Below are 21,532 nucleotides of genomic sequence, written 5' to 3' on the forward strand. Positions count from 1 at the left end.
AAGATAGCTGAGCTGGGTCTTGGCCTTGTGATTTTCCTCTTGTGCCTGTTGAGTTCTGAGGATTTAGACATGCACTACCACAGGGAGCAGCAGGCTGCCTTTCAACTTCCACATCTAATAACAGCTTACAGGAACAATCCTTCCCTGTTGTCTTCTTAAAGAAAAAAAAAAGATGATTGAAAGTACATTGTGACATTTTCTAGAAAGAACAGGAACAAGGACTAATGTATAGCCTATGCCATCGTAATTTTTCATTCCCTTTCAATCATTGGACAGAAATGATAATTAAAGCCACCTTGATGTGGTAAATATTATTTATTTATTTATTACCACACTTGAATCAAAAAGGTACCAAATATAGCACAAAGGACTTGGTATTTATAATAAGATTTAAATTATTGCAGTTGGACTGACTATTTTGTATAGTTCCTCTTAATAGCTGTGAGATATCATTTTCCATGTTCTACCTAGACTGCTCATACACCAGGCCAGTCCTCCTGGCCAATCCACCTGCCCCATGGCACAGTCTTCTTTCTTCATCTTCTCTCTCCGTCATGGTCTCAACCTCAGACTCCAAGCCTGGGAACTGAAGCACCATCTACTTTTCTTCTCCGCAGCATTAGGCTTTAGGTATCATTATTCTGTAATCATGGAAGGCAGGAAAGAAATGTTGTAATTATATTCCCAATATAACTGCAAAATGTAACTGGCTTTATGGCCATTTGTACAGAGTCTAGCATCTTGTATTAGAGCATATAAAGTTTACTGATAGTTTTTCTTTCAGGCAGAGCATTTTAAAGCTATGAAATAATAGTCCTTTTAGAGAGGGCCACATCAGGATATCTGGATTTCCTCTTTTGGTTGAACTAGGGTAACTACAATAATTTGGTTTAACTTAAGTTCAGTATTTGATCCAGATCCTTGATTGTCTAGTGTGCAGATCTGAGAAATGGCCAGTCAGGACATTTATTGATCATCTAAAATTAATTACCTCTCAATTCTTTCCTAATACCAATCACAGTCAAAGCAGGAAAGCTTTTCACCTCTCTTACAACCCTTTTTGTACTCTGACTAACCCTGCTTCCAAGTTGGTCTTAGAAATTGATTCTTGCACAGGCACCTCTTCATTTTAAGCCCCAAGAAAAGCCATAGTGGTTGGAGGAACCCACTTAGTGTTTTACTTTTGCTTTTCACTGAACAGCCAAGGAACAGTCTGGAAGTGTTTCAGGAAAAACTTTCCAGCACTGAGCAGCTGCTCAAAGTAACTAAAAGAAGATTGAATGAAAGCTCTTCCCACACATTGCATTCACACTGTTTGACTTTTTGTTTCTCATAGACATTTGATATATGGATTATGGTTTCTTCATGACATCATTCTACACTCTCATAAACTGACCTCTCAATAAACTTAGCAATGTCACTACAAGAATATGAATATCAACTTTACCATGGACTATTAATATTCCTGGGTTTTGGTCATATATTTATCACTATTTAATTTGTAACATCTTATGAGACTATATGGATTAGAAGATTCACCGCATAGCTTTAATGGAACTATAAATCAGATAAATTTATCTCTAAAGGCATTGGTTCCTTGTCTTCTTTCTTAAGGGAATTCCTTGCAAACATGAATCAGATAACCGACAATGCTGTGCATAGTTTTGAGAGAATATTATAATCACAGCTATATTTAAAGGACTGAATTTTAATATTGTTGCTTTTCTTTAGAGCTTCCAGAAAATATTAAAATTTCAACAGAGGCATTTTTGCATCGATAAGCACATGGAAATTACCTTTCAAGACTTCAAGAAGTTTGACCTTGTTCTTCAATATGATGGTCTTCCCAATAGGAACCTAAAATACAGTTCCAGAAAAGAAACGATAGGAAATTAGGTAAAGATCAAGGTAATGTGAATTTTGACAGCACTGAACCTGTTTATTCAGCTCATTTTTCCTCATTTTCAACTAAAATAAAGAAGATCACCAATAACAAAGAAACATCTGTCCCTTATTTTGAAATTCAAAAGTAAATTCACAGTCTTACCTATAACATTGAGGTTCCAGTAGGTCTCCAGCCTCACATCTTTGTAGAGATTCTTCTGGGAAGGATCAAGTAAATCCCAGAGGAGGAAGAGGAGGAGAAGAAGAAGTGGAGGAGGAAGAGGAGGAGGAGAAGTGAAGGAGGCAAATAGGAGAAGAAGATGAAAAAGAAGATGAAAAGGAAGACGGAGAAGAAGAAATAGAAGAAGAAGAAGAAGAAGAAGAAGAAGAAGAAGAAGAAGAAGAAGAAGAAGAAGAAGAAGAAGAAGAAGAAGAAGAAGGAGAAGGAGAAGGAGAAGGAGAAGGAGAAGGAGAAGGAGAAGGAGAAGGAGAAGGAGAAGGAGAAGGAGAAGGAGAAGGAGAAGGAGAAGGAGAAGGAGAAGGAGAAGGAGAAGGAGAAGGAGAAGGAGAAGGAGAAGGAGAAGGAGAAGGAGAAGGAGAAGGAGAAGGAGAAGGAGAAGGAGAAGGAGAAGAAGAAGAAGAAGAAGAAGAAGAAGAAGAAGAAGAAGAGGAGGAGGAGGAGGAGGAGGAGGAGGAGGAGGAGGAGGAAGAAGAAGAAGAAGAAGAGGAAGAAGAAGAAGAAGAAGAAGAGGAGGAGGGAGAAGAAGAGGAGGAGGAGGAGGAGGAAGAGGAGGAGGAGGAGGAGGAAGAAGAAGAGGAAGAAGAAGAAGAAGAGGAGGAGGAGGAAGAAGAAGAGGAGGACGAGGAGGAAGAGGAGGAGGAGGAGGAGGAGGAGGAAGAAGAAGAAGAAGAAGAAGAAGAAGAAGAAGAAGAAGAAGAAGAAGAAGAAGAAGAAGAAGAAGAAGAAGAAGAAGAAGAAGAAGAAGAAGAAGAGGAAGAAGAAGAAGAAGAAGAAGAAGAAGAAGAAGAAGAAGAAGAAGAAGAAGAAGAAGAAGAAGAAGAAGAAGAAGAAGAAGAAGAAGAAGAAGAAGAAGAAGAGGTGTAACTCACTCAGATCTGAAAGTTATTTTAGGAAGTATCCTCTGCCTCTCAAGCATCACCTGAAGAAAACCATCAGTGGATTTATTCAGAAAGCTTTAATCAGAAAGCTCTAAGCAGCCTTCCACAGCCATTTCGGGTGTGTTTGAATGTGCTCCTCAGGGTTATATGTCTGAAGCTTTATTTGTGCTGTTATTGCAGGAGTGGGTTAGTTAGCATATGAACAGGCATTGTGTGAGGGTAGGCCCAGTCCCAGGTGCATGGTGCTTACTCTCTCTTGTTCCTCTATTCCTCTCCAGTGATACAACACAATAAAAAAAAAATTCTTGTTAAGTTTAGGTCTCTACATCTTGTCTCATCCTGCTTCTAGAACCATAGAAAAGAAACCTCTGTTCTTTCTAACTTCCCCGCCTGCGCTGTTCTGTTACAGAAGCACAGAAGGAACTAAGACACTACCCTAGATACTCAAAGGTGTCTGTTTTCTCTTGTTCTTTCAGCCATGGAGGCGTGGGGTATTGCATCGACACTTATCCCGCACCTACTCTATACCTCACCTCTTCTGTCCTTCCTTGTGATCATCATCTTTAAATCCAACAACAGTTCTACCACCTAAGGACTGTGTTTTTCTCCCTTTTCCTGGTAGGGAAAATGGGCTGACAGGAATTGAAGAGCTTGCCCAAGGTCACACATGATTCAATATTTAAACCCAGGCTTTTCCCATTCGCACTACAATAACATTTAAATTCTCTGTGTTGTGTTTTAGTATTCCATCATGCAAAATACTCTATGACAGCAGTGCAGACATGATGCTTTTCCTGCAGGTTCCTCTGGGACCCAACTTAAATTTTGGGTGACTTTTACCCCATACATCCTTCAGTAGCCTCCTCAGTCCAATAAGTCCTTTTTTTTATTTTTGATAAGATCCAATCCCAGTGGTAGATATCATACCAGAAGCCCCACCCACCACCTGCCCCACCCTTCGTGTTATCCGCAGAATCCTTCTGGAAACAGATGACAAGGTCTACCTCTTCAGTAAGCTGCATCAATTTGTCGAGCCACTCCTCGATCTCCAGCAAGGTGGATTTCACATCCGTGGCTTCAGATCTCATCCTCAGAGCTGCCTCATGTATCTGCGAGAGAAACCTGGACCGCAACTTTTGGATCTGAGTATCTAGAATTGTGACGTTGGTTTTTCCTTCTGTGACAGGCAAGGTGTATCTATAAGAAGAGAAGAGAAACAAAAGCTAAGAATGACATTCTAGGCTTCAAAACTCAGTTCGCTTATGTTTGTCCACACGTTTAATGTATGTCTGCATGCCATTTCACTTAGATCGACATGTCTGTAATCTCCTGATTCTACAGGGGCTGCTTGCTTTAAACCATAGTTGAGGATGTCTGTGGCATTGGCAGACAGAAAAGGGAACACAAAAATTAAATCTGCAAAGTCTAAATGTTCCCAGCGCCATCATCTTCATCAGAAGGTTCTCCGAGAGTTCCAGAAGATAGGAAGGACGACATGTATAGGACAATGTCTATCCAAGTTAAGACTCCCCAAGAAAAACAGGACGTGGATTAGACCCCTGCCAGCTGAGCCTCCCTCTCACCGTGGCATAGGTGAGACCACAGGGCAAGACTGTCACCAGTACCAGAAAATTCGACTCATAATGTCTCCACCTAGAATTTACCGTCACTTACATGGCACCGAACTCCTTGTGTGAAGGATATCCTAGCATGGTTTTCCTCAAACTTGGAATTTCCTGCTACACAACATTTAGAAAGCTTCTTTGAAGATAGTTTGCATTCTCACACCTGTGCTTTCTTTGGCAAATCCCACAGTTCACAGGCATTTTCCAAGTGAAAGCTGTAACTGCATGTTTTTGTTTGATTTCATTAACAACTGAGGCTACACGTGTATAAAGGTTTAAGATCCTGCAGTGGCTGCGCGTAAGGCAAAAATTTAAGGGAATGTTGTTGCGCTCAGAAGTCAACACTTGAGCCCTTTGAATGTGAGAAGCTGGCCGTGAGAGGGGCAGAAGTGATAAGTGGGTAAATCATTCTCCGCGTCACTGGGGCCTCCCTGCTTCCTTATCTGTAATTAAGAGATCACTCCTTAGGATGCCTAAGTCTGTCAGTGGGAGCTTTGAATGCTCACAAAGCCAGTGACTCTTTGATTTTAGCTGTTCGCCAATGATGGGAATGAACCACTAGGAGGCGCAACTGGACAGGGGGGACTAAGGGCCTTACCCTAGAAGGGGAAATGTCTGCTTCCACAGAGCAGAGTACTCCATGCTCGTTTCTTTTTTGACCTTCCTTGTCTGCTGCTTTATTATTAGGCAACATTTAAAATGAGGTTGGAATGAGTCACTTTCCCTTTTGATTTCTAAATGCCAACAGATCTGAGTTACTTCAAGTCACAGCTATGAAATGTCCTCTAGCAAGCCTGTGTCCTGGCTTTGTCTAACTTAGCTTGGAGTGTTTGTGTGTGTGTGTGTGTGTGTGTGTGTGTGTGTGTGTACGTGTGTGTGTGTGTATGTTAGTGTTGTTGTTGTTGTTGCTGTTGTTGCTGCTGTTGTTGTTGTTTCTTCTCTGTTTCTTAGTATATAATGAATTTGCATGTCTTCCTTGTTTAGGGGCTATTCTAACTATCTGCTACTCCTGTTTTAGTGTTAAGTATTTTGTAAGGAGCGCAGAGTGCTTGAAACACTTAGTAACAACAACTACAGCACAAACAAGCTATTTCTAAAGACATGAATTAGGAACATTGTCCCAAGTAGTGGAAGCCATGATCCTATATCTCTGTGGAAGTAAGAAGTCCTTCTTCAGGAGGGTAGCTCAGGCTATCTCTCCTCCTTCTCTTCCATCCTCCACCCTTTGCCTTAGACTGCTGGGCCAGATTCTCAGAATCCAGGCTGGGCCTCCCTGGGCTACTTTAGACTTGGCACCAAACTAGAGAATGGAGGTTTTCTGTGTGATTCAGAAACTTCTTCTGGGGTGGGGTGGGACTTTCAAGGAGCCCAAAACAATGCCCAAATGCATTTCTCTTCCTTCCTTCCTTCCTTCCTTCCTTCCTTCCTTCCTTCCTTCCTTCCTTCCTTCCTTCCTTCCTTTCCTTTCATTTCATTTCCTTTCCTTTTCAGAGAAAAACTTGACAAGATTCGAGAAACACTTACAGTCTAAGAATTCAGGGCATGCTGGGATGAGGATATAGGAGGCCGATTACTGTACCTCATGTCTTCTATGACTTCATCTATCAGCTTCAGCCACACCTCCGCCAACTGGTTTGCAGGAATTTTACCTTGGATCCCTGATTTTACAGCCTCTATATTTGATTGCTGAAGAATTAAGAAAGAGGAGAGAGAACTGATAACTCTGCCATTATACTCAAGAAAGTGTTATTTCCAAGGCAGGGTAGAGGGTGGGAATGGGGTCAGGGACATAAAAAGATTTAGTTACAGGAAGCCAGAGGGCTTTGTTTCTCACTCAGTGATATTTACCATAGCTTTGTGCTATTTACCTTTATTCAAAATGCAATCGACACTGATAAGTTTAAGCAATAGTGAAAACCTTATTCTGTCTCTTGACCTTTGGAACTATATAAATATTTTATTTATTTATTATTTATGTACTCCAAAAACAAACAGAAAGAAACCATCAGGAATAGGTGAGGGAACCCTCAAAAGGATATAAGTGGAAATAGTATGGGCTCAGTTATATTTCAGATGGACAGCTGAACTAACCCATGTAACCTATGAAAATAGTATTTTAGCTATTTGTCCTTAGTTTCAGGGCAAAGGAAATCCAAAAGTATCAAACTTGAATCACTGTGAACTTGCTCACAGTGGTTGATGTGTGGAGTTTAAGTTTGAACAAATGAATGATTACAGTTCTCCACCAACTCCCTTGAGGAAGGAAAATGGAAACTAATAAAAAAATATTGTATTTTGGGCTGGAGAGATGGCTCAGCGGTTAAGAGCACTGACTGATCTTCCAGAGGTCCTGAGTTCAATTCCCAGCAACCACATGGTGGCTCACAGCCATCTGTAAGGGGATCTAATGCCCTCTTCTGGTATGTTTGAAGACATTGACAGTGTCTTCAAAAACATAAAATAAATAAATAAATCTAAAAAAGATACTGCATTTCAATTTCAACATTATTTATTTTTACAAATATTAATTTAAAATTTTTATAAATTAACATGTATAAATATTTAAATTTATTTTTTTTTCATTTTTTTATTTTATGGGCACAAGTGTTTTGCCAACATGTATGTCTGTGTGCCACACATATGCCTGGTGCTTTTGGAAGCCAAAAAATGGGCAACAGATCCCTTGGAATGGGAGCTACAGGTGGTTGTGAGTTCTAGGAAGAGATCCCATGTTCTCTGGAAGGGCAGCAAACACTCTTAGTCACAGGACTATCTATCCATTACCTCCATTCCATCTTTACTAATCAGGAAATCACACCGAAGTCCAGTCATCCTTCTGTATTAGTGCGCCCACCCCCGACACGTGGAGGCCTTTTATTTGTAAGGATGTTTGGTGTGTGATGCTCCCTGAGGTTATCAGCCAAATGAAACCAAGCGATGGATTGAAGCTGCAGATTCCATTGAGCCTCCACACTCTGATCACTCGCTGCCTGCGAGGTTCTGTCTTCTGACCGCTGTCATCTCAGCTCTGTGGTCATCAGTGATTTCAAGTTCCCTCATGCAACCACATCCCTCACCATGGGCTGAAACCAGACTATGGCTTTGGAACTTACTAAGGACCGGGCACATGCCTTGTTGCTATTCTTGAGGGCATCAGCCAGGACATTCACATGTACCATGTTGGTGGTATAGAAAGATGGTTTTATATATCTATATCTATATTTACATCTACATCTACAACTACATCTACATCTACATCTATCTATCTATATCTATAACTATATCTATATCTATCTATCTATCTATATCTATATTTATCTATGTATCTATCATTCTATCTATCTATCTATCTATCTCTATCTATCTATCTATCTATATCTATCTCTATCTCTATATCTATATCTATATCTATATCTATATCTATATCTATATCTATATATATATATATATATATATATATCTTTGATATAAAGCAGCCTGCATATCAAAAAGCAATATTTTTAGTTTGCTATAGAGTTTTTTATCAGATATTTTCTCATATATCTTGGTCTAACATTTATAAAATATTGTAAACTGAAATAATATTGTTATTAACTTATTTTGATCACATATTAATGAGGTTAATGTGATATTTCCATACATATGAGATGGATTGATTATGTCCAAACACTCCTTCCCCACCCACCCATCTGCACTCTAATTTAATATTAATGCTGGTTGGGTTTTATAGAAATAGCTTAGTATCTTACATTAAGTAGAAGTGTCTCAAACGTGACCCTTTCTTCTCACTCTTGTATCCTACCAGTGTCAAGAAGACAATCTTGTCTGTTCTTAAGCAGGTCTACCAGAGAAACGCCTCCCAACCTCCTCCAGGCTTCAGAGAAGGAGTGTTCCCCCAGTCTGAAGCAAGAGCAGAGACTGGCGGGCCTTCCCATAGCAGGAATTATCTCTGTAATAGAGCAAAGTCATACAAATTGCAAACCAGGCTATTGGAACAAGGTGCCCTTTATATGCAAATCATGTTGACACCAGTTCCCTTTCCTCTGCCCTGTGGCATCCTCCCTTCCTTCTCAGTCAGAAAGCAAGCACTCACTTAAACCTAAGAAAGACTTCCTTGTGGTGGGTGTGGCTGTACAACTGGAATTCTGGTGAATGGAAAGTGAGCAGAAATCTGGGTTTTTCCTAAAGAGAGACTCTTGTCACCTTCTCGGTTTTTTTTCCTCCTCTTAGGCTGGAGGGTGGGTGTCCTGGTGAGGCTGTGTCTATGGGATGGACAGAGGTAAGTCCTTCGTAAAGGGTAGAATGGCCATGGGGAAAGCACAGGCACGGGTACCATTTCCCTCCGTTGTTGGTAATCTGCTCTACTGTTGACCACTGTGTGTTGGAGACCTGGTACTACAGTTGCCCAGGGTGTGTATTACCCCATGCTTACCTTACTGTCTGCTATTGGACATGGAAATGCTGGACAGATAACTCACCAGCCATTCTGCCATGACTAGGAGAGTATTCACTGCGTCCAGGCGGTGACTAATAACCTCCCAGTAGGAAGTCAGGGTGACGATGGGCTTGTGTGGGCCCAAGGTAAGTAGTAATAGTAGTTCCCTGATATGGAGAGTCAGGAGTCAGAAAACAGGGATGCTTGAAGTGGACAACATATTTGTTACATAGTTGTGCTTACGGAGCTACTCATTAATGAATGGCCTGGAGAATGGTCTTGGCTAAGGTTTGTTTGTTGTTTGGGGAGCTGGAGATTAAACCCAAGGCCTCATACAAGCTAGGACAGTTCTCTAATGCTGAGCCTCACCCGGTGAACTATTCTGACTCATCAGTTTTAATCAGGCAAGCAACAGAGGAATAGATGGTCCATTCATCTGTTTAGCAAATTGTTCTAAAACGCCAGCAAACCGAGGGCAACTGGCTCAGGATCTCTTTGTGGCTCAGGACCATACAGCTGAACACGGGTGACGGTTACATCATATGGCGTGGAAGAGCAGAGAGCACTAGGGGTAAGACTCACTGTCTCTCCATGAAAACTCTTGTTTTACATCATTGCTTTAGCTGGAAGAGCAACCCCACCCCATCCCCTGTTCTTTGCAAACCTTGGCTGCTGGCACGGGCTTGGCATTACTCAATAGACTTTCTGCAATTAAGACTATAAACACTTCACACTTACTAGGGCTTTTTATGTTTTAAGTCAGCATGGACAAAATAATTTAGGTAAAAATATAGCAATTCTGTTGGACTGTTTATGTACATAGAGCCGGATACATACACACACAATTAAAAAGAAAAAAAATCTTCTAAAAGAGAACTAGGTGATAGAACTGGGTAATTACTAGTAAGAAACAAAAGCCTGGCTTTTCCAGTGTCTGAGCCTGAGTGCGACCATTGTCAACTGTGGAATCGAAAAGGGATTTGCACTTGGTGGGGTACAGCTGCTTGAGGGAGTGTGGTATTTACTGGGGTCATCACCTTGGGATTTCATGAACTCTGGTGTCCAGCCTGGGACACTGGCCCATGGGTGTAACGACTCTTGTGGGTACCTAACGTCCAATGCTCTTTCTTACATTATCTAATGAGATGCTGGGGATAATAGCCATCAGAGCTAAATACAGCGTGTGCCTCTTGTGCTGAGATGGACCCTCTGTAAGCACGAACAGGAGAGAACTTCACACCACTCTTACCATCAAACACTGCGCGGCTGTATTGAGTTGTTGATGCCAAAGGGTTACAGGTTGCATCAAACTTGTTGCCATAGTTCCCGATGCTGACTTCGAACTGAATGGCCTCACCGACATCTTGCAACATGATGGCTGAATGGAAGATGACAGACAGGCTGTACTTCTGCCTTCGATGGTATTTCTAAACAGAAGGAACACACATAAGATTCAGGACTGTCTCATATGTCTGTATTTATACGTGGATTTCCAGCAGACCAAAGGCTAAGCCTAGTTAATTAGTGCTGTACTAAATGCCACAGGACTATGTTCTCAGATCCCTTGACTCTCCGTCTCTTGTTAGTGGGCAGAGACTAAAGGGTTGTCACCATGGAAATGATTAACAGAAGGGGAAAGCTTCCACCTTTTGGCTATGATGATAACATTAGATAGTAGCTTCCACCTTTTGGCTATGATGAACAACACTGGGTGTGTACGCTCCTGCTTCCAAACCCTTTGAGTCTGCACTCAGATGTAAACCCGCTAGATTCTACAGTGATTCTATTTTTATTTTTGGTGCGGAGGGGGAAGCTTTAAGAACGGGCTTTATTTTGTTTCAATCTCTCACTATGCCTAGGCTGGCTTTGAACTCACAACCCCTTGGTGCAGTCTCTAGGTGCTGAGATTATAAACATGCCAGGTGAAAAATATCCAAAACAACAAAATGATCAATAAATTTGTAATAAGGATTTGAGACTTTTATTTCTTCCAGAGTAAACAAAGCAAGTGAATGGGTGAAGACTTTATGGAAAAAGTTCACAAGATTGGCAGATATGATACTTCTAGTCATCACTAGGGGAGCCAGTGAGAGTGATTTCAAAACTAGATACATGAACTGTAATATAATAATTGATATATGCCAATGTTTGACAGAATTCCTAAATTATTTATTCAAAAATATGTTTTCTCCCTGACCTTTTGGATAGAATTTCTATCTGGTCTTATAAAAATAATGTAGATCTTGGGCACAAAGATGCATCCAAGCATCCCTGCACTGGATGCCAAGATGGAGAAGATCTCCACAGCAACCATGACCTTGCCCTTGGTGCTATGGTAGACAGGGAGGAAAGTGACCCAGACACTGTAGAACACTAGCAGGCTGAAGGTCAAGTACTTGGCTTCGTTGAATGTGTCAGGCAGATTCCTTGCAAAGAAAGCAACAGTGAAGCTTCCAAGGGCCAGATAGGCTAAGTATCCTAGGACACAGTAGAATGCAGTAACTGAGCCCTTGTTGCAAACAATGATGATGTAAGAAATCTGGCAGTCTTAGCTAGGTACAAAACTTATTAATGAACAAATATAGTGGTGGATTACCTTAGTGTAAGAAGCTAGGTCTGTTTTCTAGCTATAAAGTTCCAGTTACCTCAGCTGTCAGTGTAGTTAGAAATCTGGGAAGAATAAATTGCAATTTAGGAATCAAGTATGAATACAGATGACAGAGGTTGGTTTCTAGGCCACTGCTGTATCCATCACAAATTGGGTGTAGTCAGTTTGGCTGTCAGACCCAGAAGATGAAAGCTTTGCCTTTTTTTTCTTGTGGAGTAGATTTCTGTGATATGAGAAATGATGCACCTTGACTTGGCAATGAGACATTTGACTCTCAGGGTGTCTTGTTTGTCCACTGTACAGCTCTGGCAGTGGGCAAGGCAATGGAGTGGCATTTCTCAGTGGTTATCATACTACAATCCAGGAAGTCTTGTCACTGTGCCCATTATCTTCTTGGAGACCTTGACAGATAACTGTTAGTCTTTGCGAATTTCTGTCTTTCATAAGCATTTCATTTAGCAGATTTCTGGCAAGATTGAGAGCAGTATCTACTGAGCATATCTGAGTTAAACAGCCTGTGTTTGTTTGTTTGTTTGAATTGTTTGAGAATGTATCTAGCAAATAGATAGCACAGTATAACTTAATGACAGTAGTAAAAACAAGGCTAAACATACATAAGGCAGTGATCTTTAACCTTTATACTGTTTAGAAATCTGGCTTTGTGGCTATGTATCAGCAGAGAAAAACAAGTGAAGAGACAAACACAAAGAGATAAAGGGCTGAGTTTTGTCTAGAGTACACTTAGCTTAGAGTTGATGTGGACCAGGATGTTAACATATCAGTGCTGACAGTGGTGGCTGCGGCTGTGAAGCCCCTTGGCTAAACTGAGTACTGGCCATGGACAGAGTGTGCCCAGGTTGGTTTAGGCCCGTGCCATGGTCTGAGTGGGCAGGCGTGCATGCAGGCCCAATTCCCAGGGAGCTGACAGTGGCCTGCAGACCTGGCACTGGGTGGCAGCTCAGGTAGAACCAGTGCAAGCGAACAGGGTGGGGTGAGAGCTGGTGTCACAGGAATGTTCTCCTAGACTCCTAGCAACTCTGCTAAGGCATTGTGAGAGAATTCCTGACCAGGCTGCTGGCAGCTGTGGCTGGTGATTGCTGGAAGGCAGACAGAGCAGAAGGGGGTTGGGGCAGATGGTTAAGGGAAAGCAGCAACTCAGGAGAACAGGGGCCCAGGCAGAACCCTGAAGCACAGCAGTGGAGTGGGGGTAATATCTGCTTGTCCTTGTGGAAGAATCAAGGGGCAGGGTGGCGCCAGGCTCACAGGGTCAAGCTTCCTCCTCCCCATCAGAACATAGAAGCCCAGGGAATGGGGGCAGGGTGATGGCTGCTTTTCCTGTGGGAGTGGCAGAGCCAAAGGGGCTTCCAACTAGGAGCAGAACAAGAGCACAGCAGGTGTTAAGAGAATGGGAGGGAGGAAGAAAAAGCCTATGGATCACCAGTGAGAGAGTTGTTTTTAAAGTTTCAGTTAAGTGGCCATGTAGAGACACTGCTTGCTGGGTACTGTGCTTTAGACCTGGAGACATCCCAGTAAGTATGGACAAGGTGGTGAAGACCAACTCTTTGGGTGAGAACAGAGTTATTAAAATGTTCCTACTGGGGTCCCGAGGACAAAATTAATAACAACCAAACCATACCAGGTCATCGTAGCCCTATTTATAATTGCCAGATGCTGGAAAGAACACAGGTATCCCTCAACAGAAGAGTGGATGAAAAAAAATGTGGTATATCTACACAATGGAGTACTATTCAGCCATTAGAAACAATGAATTCATGAAATTCTTAGGCAAATGGATGGAGCTAGAGAACATCATACTAAGTGAGGTAACCCAGACTCAAAAGGTGAATCATGGTATGCACTCACTAATAAGTGGTTATTAACTAGAAAACTGGAATACCCAAAACATAATCCACACATCAAATGAGATACAAGAAGAAAGGAGGAGTGGTCCCTGGTTCTGGAAAGACTCAGTGAAACAGTATTCGGCAAAAGCAGAACGGAGAAGTGGGAAGGGGTGGGAGGGAGGACATGGGAAGAGAAGGGGGCTCACGGGACTTTCGGGGAGTGGGGGGGGCGGCTAGAAAATGGGAAAACAATTGAAATGTAAATAAATTATATCGAATAAAAAAAATTAAAAAAAAAAGAAGTTTAGTGTTTGAATAGTGTGCAGCTAAGGGACTTTTCGCCAATCTGTTTGGTATTTTTGATACTTATTTTACACTAACAGGCACCTTATTTAGTTTAGGAAAGTTTTCATTTATGATTTTATTGGAAATGTTTTCTAGACATTTATGCTGATTGATCTTCATGCTAATCCTCACCCTTTTATTCTCCTTCTGAGGTGTTCCCGGTGGCTGTGCAGCTTGAATGGATCTCTGTGACCTGCTCTGAGCTCTGCTGTTGTGTGCTGTGAGAGGACATCAGGGAAGCTCTGAAATCCACACATGGTGAGCACAGGATCACTGCCCACAATGGGGAGGAACATGAGGACGAGCAGTGGAAGCTGGAGTGGTCGGTCCACTATAGGGTTGGATCAGAACCATCAGCCAGATCTGACTTCCTGTGAGGTTTCTACAGGTGCTACTTACTTCATAGTTCTTACTTCATTATCTCTGAATAATTTTAGTATCATGGCTGATTGTAATTTTGTCCAAAACATCTGGACCAGTTGCTTTTTTGTAGCAGCATTGGTGGTTTCTGTGAATATGCAACACCTATGTCCAGACCTTTTTGTCTTTTATAATATACATTAAGAAGGCAGGAATAGGCCTGGAGACATGGCTCAGAGGATAACAGCTCTGGCTGTTCCAACACAGGTCAGGAGTTCAATTCTTAGCAACAACATGGTGGCTCATAACCATAGGAAATGGAATCTTTTGCCCTCTTCTGCTCTGCAGGATAAATGCAGAGAGAATATTGTATAAGTAATGAATTAATTCCTTAAAAATAAGACAATAGGTATGAATCTAATAATTCTGATATGTTTAGTGTTTTGATTATTAGGTGGCCAAGGGGCTTTTTCTCACTCTTTCTCACTCTGTTTGTTGATGCTTCTTGTACCTTACCAGGCACCTTCTTTAGTTTAAGAAAATTTTCATTTATGATTTTATTGGAAATGTTTTCCAGACCTTCATCATCAACTTCTTCTTCTTCTTCTTCTTCTTCTTCTTCTTCTTCTTCTTCTTCTTCTTCTTCTTCTTCTTCTTCTTCTTCTTCTTCTTCTTCTTCTTCTTCTTCTTCTTCTTCTTCTTCTTCTTCTTCTTCTGCTGCTGCTTTTGCTTCTGCTTCTTCTGTTTCTTCTGCTTCTTCTTCTCCTCCTTCTCCTCCTTTTCCTCCTCCTCCTCTTACTCCTTCTTCTCCTTCTCCTCCTCTTTTTCCTCCTCCTCCTTCTTCCTTTTTCCAATCGTTTGTGTTTTTGCCTTCTCATAAGTTGCAGAACTCTTTGTGGGTTAGTACCAGGAAAGTTTATAATACAGATTTTTGACCACCGTATCTATTTTTTTTTCTTTTTTAATTAGATATATTCTTTATTTACATTTCAAATTTTGTCTGCTGTCTTTGATTCCCCCTCTCCTGAAAATCTATTAAGCCATTTCCCTTCCCCAATCAACCATCCCCCGCTCCTCTGTCCTGGTAATCCTCTACACTGTGGCATCATGTCTTTCCAGGGCCAAGGGCCTCTCCTCCTTTTGGTGTCTCTAACAAGACTGTCCTCTGCTGCGATGTGTTTGGAGACATGAGTAATTCCATGTGTACTCTTTGGTTGATGATTTTGTCCCTGGGAGCTCTGGGAGTACTGGGTAAATCATTGCTGTTCCTATTGTGGCACTGCAAACCCCTTCAGCTCCTTGGATCCTTTCTCTAACTCCGCATTGCAGACAAGTGATATCTCACAGTTATTAACAGGAGCTATACAAAATAGTCTGTCCGACTCTAGTGCTTTAAATCTTATTATGAATACCAAGTCTTTTGTGTCTTTTACTTGGTACGTTTATAATTCAAGTATGGTAAAAAATAAATAAATAATATTTACCAAAATATGGTGGCTTTAATTATTGTTTCTTCCCAATGATTGAAATGGAATGTAAAATAAGATGGCTGATGATACTCAGTAGTCCTGGCCCTTCTCCTTTCTAGAAAATGTGCTTTCAGACAGCTTTTTAAGATGATAAAAAATGGGGACCTTGAACTCCGACTATGTAGGATCAGAGTAGAAGACATAGTAGCATATATATATATATATATATATATATATTTACATATATATATATGTAAATCCTTCTTCATTAAGACCGTTAAATGTTAACACCAAATGATACAATAGGTTTAATAAATATATCCACATTATATTGTCAGAACATTAATTCAGCAGTGGGGAATAAACAATTTTTATTCCCTCTTTCTAAGTTTCAATGACACCACATTTTAAAAATATCATAGTTTATCAAAGGATAATGGTCAAATTATTGTTTATTTATTTATTTCATGTATGTGAGCATAATATCCCAGTCTTCAGACACAGAAGAAGAGGGCAGAAGATCCCATGACAGATCGTAGTGATCCACCTTGTGGTTGCTGGGAATTGAACTCAGAACCTCTTGAAGAGCAGCCAGCGCTCTTAAATGCTGAGCCTTCTCTACAGCCCTGAAGTATATTCTATATATCAAAAACAATTTACTCAGGAAATCTTTAGACAAATTCACATGACCTAACTAGTTATTCCCCCTACAAATTATAGAAATACTGGCCACCCATGTCCTCTCATTTCATAGAGTTTTAATAACATTTAAAAAGGCCTTCTGTGATTATATTAATTCAAGGGCATTGAAGATATGAAAATGGTTGTTGTTCAATTTAGACAATAAGTCAGAAGCCCTATGCTGATCTTTCTATCTTAGTATGTTTATTGGTTTTTAGTGAGGCCTTTTGGGAAATAAATATTGTTTAAATTATTAAAGTGTTTTTGTCTATATAAATATTTACACATGTATATTTCATTTTCAAAGCACACATATAACTTTCTTACATTGAGTGAAGAAAATGTCGAATATGAATAGCAAACTCAGGTCTAGGAAAACAAAAATCTTTAAAATTAATTTAGAACCCTAAAGGATAGTGACCTTGTTTTATACTAGCATTGGGACAGGGTTCATAGAGATATCACTGTGACCAGATCTGTATGTTTACAAACATCAGGTACTTAAAAGTAGACATTACAATTTAAATACATATATCATCAAGTTACACATTACAAATAAAGATTCAGAGACATAATATCATTTTATTTTTATTTTGCCTGTGGGGATTTATTGATTAAATATAGTTTGGTCAATACATATTCATTTTTAATTTTATTTATTATGAATAAAATTAACTTAGTCAAAGTTAACCAGTTTACTTTACTTGTAATCTATTTGGTATTAAGAAAAAGATATGAAGAATAAATCATGATTCCATATGAATATTCTATACAAAAGTAACAAAAGACAAATTTCATTAAGCCATGAATTTATGTTTATTTGCTTGCCTAAGATTCTTTTTCCATAATTTTGATTGATTTTCTTGTGAAAACTTCACATAAAGATCTTTAGTAAACATAGTTTTAGTTTGGACAGAAAGTAAACCATACATATCTGCAGCAGAAGAGTACTGAAGGCCATTTTATCTCAGAAGAAAATTAGCTACATGACAGTGAGACCCAGCATAGGGTAGGACAATTATTCTTTGCTGGCAGCAGTCTGTCTATCCTTGGCAACTTATCCGTGGTTTATCTGTTTGAATTTGTGAATATCAAAGTCATCACTTCCTTTGTTAGAATGCTAGTTTGGAAGTGGTATAGATAAACTTTTAGGTTCTTTAGAGAAACCATTGAATAAATAAGGTAGAAGCTATCAGAATAAGAACAGAACAAACCACTAAGATATAAAATGAATAACTTATAGGTCTGATATTTTGTACAATAGGGATCCTATTGACTCAGTGAGACCACCAAGAATAATGATGGAGACCATTTTGTGTTGTACCATTTGGTTATATTTTCTAAATCTATGGTGAAGACACCTGGCCCATGCAATATTTATGATATTATTACCAAAGATGGGCACCAAGTCCCATGATTTTGTCCATCTTATGAAATTGAGAACAACAAAAACTGTATTGTTTTCTGTTGTATGTAAACTGGGTCCCATAATAATGTAAAGATATTTCCTTTCTGGGAATTCTAGGTTCCTGGATAACTCATTTTCCACCCTCATTGGGGCAGGAAAGATTTTGATATTATCAAAAAGAGGACTAGGAAGGCAGATGAGCAAAAAGATAGGAGCTGAGTTCACACAGCACAACCAACAAATCCTCTGACCTGATCCTGAGACTTACCCTAACCCTGACATTTGTTCTTTTTGTAATAGGGATTCTATTTATTCAGTGAAACCATCAAGAATAATGATGGCCACATTAACCCTAAACCTGAGCCTAATCCTGGGACTTATCCTAAATCTCTAATCCTATATTAACTCCTTAATTTCCTAAGCATCTCAACCCTAACAACCCTTGTCCTGATTATTGCCATAACACTCTACTCCCCTAACCCTAACGCTAACCCTGTTTACTGTGGAGAAAATTTCTTAATTATACCTTTGGGAGTAAAAGCCCTTTCTTAATCTTGATCTTTTGAGATGTTGAGATCCACCTTTGATCTAGGCTGTAGATGCTTTTTTGCAACCTACAAGTGGAAAGGCCATTTTTGTTTTTTCTATTTGTACTACTTTATTTTACAAAACAAAGGTGATTTGTTTTATTATTTTATTTTAAAACTCACATTGGAAGTACTTATTTCTTAAGTATTCTGGTATATAATGAAGATCAGCTGTAATATCCTGCAACATGAAATAAAAAAGATCTGATATTTCTAGCTTTCCTTCGCTGACAGACTTTATTGGGACATTCTATTAACTACCCTTTCTATATACATAGAAAGACTCACTTTCTCTATGATTTGATATAGGCTTATCTCGAAAATCTGTTCAAATCCAACTGTGTTCTTTCTTTCCTTTGCCATGGATGTAAATGTACTGACTAGTAATAGTACTCAACAGTGATCCCCTTATGTTTCTGGCTTTTCTCCTGTGGTATTTGGCTACATATCATCTGTTGAAGGAAGCTTCAGTTTTCCTGATCTCAGCATTTAGCCATAAACAAAACTCTTCATTTGTTTTTTGTTTCTTTCTTATTTCTTGGTTTTTTTTAGAGACAGGTTTTCTCTGTATGGCCCTGGCTTTCCTGGAAGTCACTCTGCATACCAGGCTGGATAGGAACTCAGAAATTCACCTGCCTCTGCTTATAAAGAGCTTGGATTACAGGCATGTACCACCACTGCCTGGGTAAAACTCTTGTCATTACAACTCCATCTTTAATGTTAATACCCTGGGTCAAGCATTGGGTCATCCATTACTCGGTCAGAGAGATACCACCATTGCATATTGAGTAATAGTCATTGCCAGCTATTCTTCTTGAATATGGGAAGAAGACAACTGCTTTGAGAAAAGCTCAGGCAATGTCAGAAGTCAGGTCCTGGTAACATCTTGGTTCACAGAGGGAAAGAACAGGCAGCTAACTGGCCAGAGCTGGAATGGTGTGTCCTACCACAGGACTGGGTAGGGTAAGATTTGTCTTGGAATCTTCTTTCAATTGCTAATGGAGTGCAATCCACTCCTGAAATCTGGAAAAGGGCAGGCCTAGACCAGAAGCACACTTTAACCTGAGGAGGTGTAAGACTCCCTGGCCAATCAAGTCTGCTGGCAGAGTCAGACAAAGAGGTGAGATCTTCCGGGAGGCTTTCTGTGTCTTCACTGTGGCTGTGCAGCTTGAACTGTTCTCCACATCCTGCTTTGAGCTCTACTGTTGGGTGCTGTGAGAGGACCTCAGGGAAGCTCTGAAATCAAGACCTCATGAGCACAGGATATCTGCCCACAATCGGGAGGAACACACTGCTGATCTGTATGCACTGGGTTGGTGGGTCCTCTATGGAGTTGGATGGGAAACATCAGCGAGATGCGACTACATGTGAGGTTTCTAGATGTGCTTCTTACTTGTTAATTCAGACAATGACCTCTTAATAACTTCAGTATCATTGCTGATTATAATTCTGTCCAAAACATCTGGACCAGTTGCTTTGTTGTAGGTGCATGGGTTGTTTCTGGTACTATGCAGCACCTGTGCCCAGATCTGTGTGTCTTTTATAATATACATTAATATGGCAGGAATAGGCTTTGACAGACAGCTCAGAGGTTAAGAATTCTGGCTGTTCTTATACAGTTCATGAGAGTTCAATTCTTGGCAATCACATGGTGGCTCACAACTATATGAATGTGATCTGGTGCCCTCTTCTGGTCTCTAGGAATACCTGCAGGGAAAACATTGTATAAATAATTAATTGATTCCTTAAAAAAAGAAGGCAGTTTTGAATCTAATAGTTCTGATTTTATACATTACAACTTTTTGTTTAGTTTATTTAATGTTTTTCTGCTGTAGTCTTTTTATATTTCTTTAATACATATGTGTAGTGTTTTGATTATTATGTGGCAAAGGGTCTCTTTCCCTATCTGATTTGTATTTTTGATACTTGTGGTTCACTAACATGCACCTTCTTTATTTTTTTTAATTCAATATCTTTTTTATTTACATTTCAAATGATTTCCCATTTTTGAGATCCCCACTCCCCGAAAGTCCCATCAGCCCCCCTTCCCTTCCCCTGGTTTTCCACCCAACCCTTCCCACTTCTCTGTTCTGGTTTTGCCCTATACTGCTTCACCGAGTCTTTCCAGAACAAGGAGTCACTCCTCCGTTCTTCTTGTACATCATTCGATGTGTGGATTATGTTTTGGGTATTCCAGTTTTCTAGGTTAATATACACTTATTAGTGAGTGCATACCATGATTCATCTTTTGAGTCTGGGTTACCTCACTTAGTATAATGTTCTCCAGCTCCATTCATTTGCCTAAAAATTTCATGAATTCATTGTTTCTAATGGCTGAATAGTACTCCATTGTGTAGATATACCACATTTTTTTTGCATCCAATCTTCTGTTGAGGGATACCTGGGTTCTTTCCAGCTTCTGATAATTATAAATCAGTCTGCTATGAACATAGTGGAACATGTATCTTTATTACATGCTGGGGAATCTTCTGGGTATATGTCCAGGAGTGGTATAGCATTATCTTCTGGAAGTGAGGTGCCCAGTTTTCGGAGGAACCGCCAGACTGATTTCCAGAGTGGTTGAACCAATTTGCAACCCGACCAGGAGTGTAGGAGTGTTCATCTTTCTCCACATCTTCGCCAACATCTGCTTTCTCCTAAATTTTTAATCTTAGCCATTCTGATTGGTATAATGTGAAATCTCAGCGTTGTTTTGATTTGCATTTCCCTAATGACTAATGAAGTTGAGCATTTTTTTAAGATGCTTTTTCCGCCATCCGAAGTTCTTCAGGTGAAAATTCTTTGTTTATCTCTGTACTCCATTTTTTAATAGGGTTATTTGGTTTTCTGGGGTCTAACATCTTGAGTTCTTTATATATATTGGACATTAACCCTCTATCTGATGTAAGGTTCGTGAAGATCTTTTCCCAATTTGTTGGTTACCGATTTGTCCCTTTGATGGTGTCCTTTGCCTTACAGAAACTTTGTAATTTTATGAGTTCCCATTTGTCAATTCATGATCTTAGAGCATAAGCTATTGGTGTTCTGTTCAGGAACTTTCCCCATGTACCAATGTCCTCAAGGGTCTTCCCCAGTTTCAATCACAATAGATGGAGAAACCAAGACATTCCATGACAAAACCAAATTTACACACTTTTTTTAGTTTG

The 21,532-nt window shown here is 40.0% G+C and overlaps 1 protein-coding gene across 1 annotated transcript in view; it reads right to left on the reverse strand.

Annotated features, from left to right (window-relative positions):
• The window catches only part of LOC127687714 (myoferlin-like), a 172,738-nt gene that overhangs the window by 45,864 nt on the left and 105,342 nt on the right, over positions 1-21,532 (reverse strand). The window contains exon 3 of the mRNA XM_052186646.1: positions 6,208-6,314. Coding sequence (XP_052042606.1) covers positions 6,208-6,314 — 107 coding nt within the window. The remainder of the gene's footprint in view (positions 1-6,207; positions 6,315-21,532) is intronic.

Source organism: Apodemus sylvaticus, chromosome 6 (genome assembly GCF_947179515.1).
Source record: "Apodemus sylvaticus chromosome 6, mApoSyl1.1, whole genome shotgun sequence".
Classification (NCBI taxonomy): Eukaryota; Metazoa; Chordata; class Mammalia; order Rodentia; family Muridae; genus Apodemus; species Apodemus sylvaticus.